The 5,987-nt window shown below is 36.4% G+C and overlaps 1 protein-coding gene across 1 annotated transcript; it reads left to right on the top strand.

The window, feature by feature from the left end:
* Positions 1 to 752: 752 nt before the first annotated feature.
* On the top strand, positions 753 to 4,198 carry LOC105114545 (probable receptor-like serine/threonine-protein kinase At5g57670). The gene is made up of 7 exons (XM_011011112.1): positions 753 to 1,125; positions 1,213 to 1,467; positions 1,594 to 1,751; positions 1,883 to 1,962; positions 2,063 to 2,198; positions 2,323 to 2,472; positions 3,677 to 4,198. Exons 1-7 carry the CDS (start codon positions 924 to 926, stop codon positions 3,854 to 3,856), a joined length of 1,161 nt encoding a protein of 386 aa, XP_011009414.1. The 5' UTR covers positions 753 to 923; the 3' UTR covers positions 3,857 to 4,198.
* The last annotated feature ends 1,789 nt before the right edge of the window (positions 4,199 to 5,987 follow it).

Below are 5,987 nucleotides of genomic sequence, written 5' to 3' on the forward strand. Positions count from 1 at the left end.
CCACGACTAATCCCCACGGCCCACTGAATACCCTGCAAACCCAGCAGGCAGGTAAGGCAGCGCGGAGCTGACAAACGTGCAACTCCAGGACTCAAACCCATGGCAGTGGAAGGAGCGAGACTCTTGCCACCGCTAGGCTAAGTCCTTGGGTGCAATTTAATTTATATTTTTAATAGATATATGAGACTTTCCAACAATAAAAATCAGGCCAAATTGTTCTCAAATTTGTAATTTGTCCAAACATCAGCTACCTAAATATTCGACTCGCCTGCCTATTTGTCGTACCCAGACAAGCTACATATAGCAAAGCAGAATTTGCAATTTTCAGGTCATTATTTATGGTTTTGAGAAGAGATAGCTAATAATGCAAAGCACCCTCCTCAAATAATAATAATAATAATAATTCAATTGTCCTTTTTACGCATCATTTGAAACCTCAATAATATTTATATCGTTTTGATTCGAAAAACAAAAAGGTAGACTCCCTCACTCCTTCGTGGATGGAAGGCAGCCAACTTAAACGAACATAGACCCGCAAGAGTTGAAGCAAGGCTGCCGCCATTAAAACCAATGCATTGCTTGCAAATCCTTTTCATTCAAAATCAAATCAATAGTTTCACTACCCAGTCATATTTTTTTCCTACCCATTTAAGGAAATTTCACACAAATGGGCTATAGAGACACGTACACATAGACATGGCAATTCCTAGTTGAATTATTATTAGCCACCATTTAAACACCTGACCTCTCCCTAACACTCTTGTCTTGTGTGCAAAGCAGTAAAGTCATTTCTAGCAGAGACAACTGAGTCAGTTACTGTCTCTCTTTTCCATCTCTCTTCCTCTCTCTCTCTCTCTCTCCCTGTCTCTCTCTCTCTCTCTCTGCATGAAACAGAGTACTCTGCTTCACATTACACCGTTACAATGAAGTACATAAGAGCCAACAGCTTGAAAAGGCTTTTCTCATTGAAAAGAAGCAGTCTTCAAGATATAGTTTTCACCAATGAAGAAGAAAAAAACAATGAAAACTCCAAGGTTGTTCAAGAGCAAGAACATTCTCTAAGACCCTCTTGGAAATGCTTCTCTTTTGAAGAAATATTCGATGCCACCAATGGCTTTAGACCAGGTTTGCTTCACCTTCATTGCAACCTTCTAAATTCTACCCATGTGTTTTGCAATTAATTTGTTTTTAATTTGCTACCTGGTGTTTTAGAAAATTTGGTGGGGAAAGGAGGGTATGCAGAGGTATACAAAGGAGTGTTAGGTGATGGTGAGGAGATTGCAATTAAGAGGCTAACAAGAGCTTCTAGGGATGAGAGGAAAGAGAAGGAGTTCTTAACAGAGATTGGGACAATTGGTCATGTCTGTCATCCTAACGTCTTGTCCTTGTTGGGTTGTTGCACAGACAATGGGCTTTATCTCATCTTTCATTTCTCCTCCAGAGGCTCTGTTTCTTCCCTTCTTCATGGTACAGGCATACAAATTTGTTTTGTTTGCTGTCTCAGTAAATAATGATGTTATTTCCTATCTTATCTGAGCTGTGTTAGTTCCTGCAATGTTTTGATGTGTAAGGCTTTGGTGTTTCTTAATGTAGATGAGAATTTTCCAGTGTTAGATTGGAAAATAAGGTACAAGATTGCCATTGGAACTGCTAGAGGGCTCCATTACTTGCACAAGGGGTGTCAAAGAAGGATAATTCACCGAGACATTAAATCTTCAAATATTCTTCTGACAGCTGACTTTGAACCATTGGTAAGGGATGCATGTGGATTAGCCCTTTTTTTCTTTGCAAACTTTACTGATTAAACCAAGGTTTTACTCTCAGAAATTTTACTTTCTAAAACGAGTATCATACTAGTGCTGTTTTGTTTTGAATGTTATAGATATCTGATTTTGGATTGGCAAAATGGCTTCCATCTGAATGGACTCACCATTCAATCGCTCCGATTGAAGGAACCTTTGGGTAGGGTATCTAGCTAGCAACCATTTTAACTCCTATGGAGGTATGATTCCTGCTTCGTTTTACTTAGATTGAAACTGAAATGTTGCATAGAATTCTATAGGCACTTGGCACCCGAGTACTACATGCATGGAATAGTGGATGAAAAAACAGATGTGTTTGCGTTTGGAGTCTTTCTACTGGAGATCATTTCTGGCAGGAAACCAGTTGATGGTTCTCACCAAAGCATTCATAACTGGGTAAAAAAATTGCCATTTATTTACTATTTTTAAAATGATTTCGTCTTCATTAGGCAATCCTTTAATTATGTTTTGATAAATTTAAGTTAAATGGACTTGTGGGTTTCTGCTGATTAATTAACAGGCTAAACCAATATTGAGCAGAGGAGAGATTGAAAAGCTGGTGGATCCAAGGCTTGGAGGGATCTATAATATTACACAGCTGAAAAGACTTGGCTTTTCCGCATCCCTTTGCATCAGGGCATCTTCAACATGGCGCCCTACCATGAGTGAGGTCGCTATTTGCTATGCTTTATTTTTGTTGTTGGCATTTAACAGCATCTAATGATTCTTAATGGACCGACAGAAGGATGGTTTTGGTGTTAATTATCCTTGAACAAAATGTTGAGATTACCATTTTAAATGTTTTAACCCCATAAACCTACCATTTTAAATGTTTTCCTGTCAAAATAAAAAAGTTTTCGTAACAAATCAATGCATTGACTATGTGGTCAATTATTAATTATATTTTCTTGATTAGTAAGATAATAATCACACCAATTTTATTTATTTTTTTTGTTATAAAAGAAGAGGCTTGAATTTTAGACCTTTTTTTTTTAAAAAAATATTAATCAGTTCAACTGTAACTTGTCGGCTGCCAAACTCGTTCATAAGGTGGATCGTTGCATAATGCTTGTGTGTGTTAATGATTGCAATAAATTACCTTTAGTTGACTGTTTCTTAAGAGTCCATGGATGCAAGTTTCTGCTATTTAAATCACTAATAAATGGGTTAGATATAGCAGCCTAGTGTAAGCTGTCCCCCCTTCAATTTTGATTGTTTTCCTGTGACAAACCATGCACATCGTTTTCAGCAATTAAGAAGACAGCAACATGTAAACTGAGATTTGATCCTTTAGGTACAGGTAGCGGGATTTGAGTTTTTTCACGCAATTCCAATAGTCGGAGGATGTTCTATCCTACCAAACCTAAATCTTTAACCTAAAACACTCATTAAATTATGGATCTCTCATGTGATTAGGAGATGGGAATCTGATTATCAAAATTATTGAGAGAGCAGGTCCTGTTTATAATATTGTAGTAATAAAAGTGTCCTCAATTTACATATTGATTGACAAGTGCGTTTGTTCCACCCTTTCAAATCAATTATAGTGGCAGGATATTGATGAGCAAAAATTTCAAGAATATTGTTATAGACTTCGTATTTTTGTGTTTGTGGGGCAATTCTAAACAAGAAACCATATAAAATAGATATTGAATGGATAACCCTTTTAATGATTCAAGAGCATGTATGTGGAATATGTTAGGAGGATATATAGAACATGTCTTTCAAATTAATAGCATCATTTCTTGTGTCCAATGAAATGATGTTGGTTTAGAATTTGAGGGCTAATATTTTAATTATAAAGTCAAAAATCTGACATACCAAATGATGAAATCTTGTGAAGTCAATAAAATTTCTTGTTTATTAATTAGCAGGTACTGGAAGTAATGCTAGGAGAGGAGGAGATGGATGAAGAAAGGTGGAAGATGCCCAAGGAAGAAGAACAAGAAGAATTCTGGGGTTTTGAAGATCTAGAATATGAATGTCACAGTTCCTTCTCAATTTCTCCACAAGATTCAATCTCTACAAGAAGTACTACGACCATTATACATTAGGTGCTCAAGTCAATATCCTAACCTCCACTTTTGTTGACATGTAGATACAATATGTACGTACGATACTCAACTACTAATGATGAACACGTAAATCTAACTGCCTGTTGTAATCGATATCAAACCCATAACTAGTTTTGCGGCCATGATTATTACTGATTACATCCCCGGTTTTGCTTTCTACAACTCATGACGCCATTGTTAGGACTTTTTGCAAAAATATCTACTTCTTAACAGTGAAAGGCCGACAAGCACTACTTGTATCTGCTGTTTTGGGAGATGTCAATGTACAGAAGGGAAAAAGTTGGCTTCCTTCCCTAACCAATATTCCGGTTCTTTCTTTCGTCACTTGTTGGGAGATGTCAGTGTTTTGATTCATTAGATGGTCTGCTATGCATGCACACAATTGGAAAATATTTTCCAACTTCCTACAGATCTTAACAATCGTAGTTTCCAACAAGTATGCGCGCGTGCGAGGTATTTCAAGTTCAAATATGTGAAGAATGCAACGAGATTTTGAAAATCCATGGCTTGCTGGATCTCTCATCATTAAATAAAAACAAATCTGATATTTATTTATATAGTATTTATCCCCTGAGGAAAGGGCAAATGAAAAGGAGTAATTAATTATTAGTGAATGCCACAGGAGTTTGGAACATTTTCCTGTTTAATGACCTAATGTATCTAGCCTTGCTCAAAAGAAGAGAGAGGGAGACCTACGAAGTTTCAATCCATGGATCATCAGCATAGATTGCTTGACCAAATCAAGCCTCAATTTACACTTATTATGCCTTTTGACTCATAAAATCACACGTTTGATGCCTTTTGGTGATTTTACAAGTTGAAACTCGTTTTTAACAACAATGCTCATAACTCTATCGAAGCAGTACTAGAATACCTAAACATGGACTGCTTAATAAAAAAAATTAAAGATAAAAAAAACTAAGGCATTACTCTTCTTCATATCATCACGATTCGCAGCCATGTCGTAGTAGTTATACATTATGGATCCTAAGAGTGAGCTAAAAACAATTTTGCCGATTCATCACTGTCATGCCAGCATGCTAGGCATGCTGTGCCAGGAGCAAAGCTGTGATGTAGGTGGATCCCATGCCAGATGTGAACTTCACATAATGAATCACTTTCTATTATTCTGGACATTATTGGGTCCCCCACATTATTTTCTCTCGTTATTTATAGTATATGTACTTCATTTGATAAATGTTCCAAATTTAGTTCCCTTTATAACTCTGTCCTTCTACATAGTCATGCTATCCACATAAAAAGGGCTTCTATTAATATCTTTTTTTTTTTTTTTATTTCAATTAGTTATACTATCTTCGAAGTTCGTCTTGCAATTTTTATTCACAGGGCGGGAGAGAGAGAGGGAGAGGGAAGAGTGTAAATTCAGGATTCACAACTGGCAGGTTGACAAGATCATCTCAACTAACTAGAAATTAAAGCTAGTATAGATACTAAATAGAAATTAAGAAAAAGGAAGGGATGCTGCACCATGCATAACAGTCAAAGCAATGTTTCAGAAGACAGCATAATTAATTAATCAGAGAGCGGCATCGCTCATTTAATCTCACAAACAATGATTCAGCCTCTGCTACCATGCATATTTTAGAAAGCATGAAAAGGCAGTTGACAAAACAGGTAGACTTGCTCCAAGCTGATGATAGATAGATGTAATGGGGTCGGCGAACAATAGGGCTACAAAGAGACACATGAAAATGTGTTAGTTTAACAGCTGCCTCCCCCACAAATAATCTATGTTCTTATCTGGGTGTTGTTTACTAGATAGAAGCATCTTAGCTCTTATTTTAATGTTGCTCAAAGATTTCATTAGTGGTTGTTAAAAGACCTTGAGGGACTGGTAGTGCAACGACGGCAACCTGGAGATCAGGCGTCGAGATTTCAAGATGAATAATATATATAGTAGGTGTTACAAATAAAAAAAAATGAAGAGATAAGCACAGTGGATTATGGTAAGCTTAACAAGTAGTTCTGTATGTTTAGTGACTAGTGAATTTGGTAGATTTAATCATGAAAGCTCTAAATAATAATCTAAGATGTGTGTCGGAGAGAGTTTTTTTTAATTATTATTATTAATATGGGTATGTAAACCAGA

The sequence above is a fragment of the Populus euphratica genome, unplaced genomic scaffold, assembly GCF_000495115.2.
Source record: "Populus euphratica unplaced genomic scaffold, PopEup_1.0 scaffold541.1, whole genome shotgun sequence".
Classification (NCBI taxonomy): domain Eukaryota; kingdom Viridiplantae; phylum Streptophyta; class Magnoliopsida; order Malpighiales; family Salicaceae; genus Populus; species Populus euphratica.

Coding starts and splice junctions, on each gene's coding strand:
- LOC105114545 (XM_011011112.1), top strand. CDS start 924: ATGAAGTACATAAGAGCCAACAGCTTGAAAAGGCTTTTCTCATTGAAA. Junction 1,752..1,882: donor CAGCTGACTTTGAACCATTG/GTAAGGGATGCA, acceptor TGAATGTTATAG/ATATCTGATTTTGGATTGGC. Junction 2,199..2,322: donor ACCAAAGCATTCATAACTGG/GTAAAAAAATTG, acceptor ATTAATTAACAG/GCTAAACCAATATTGAGCAG.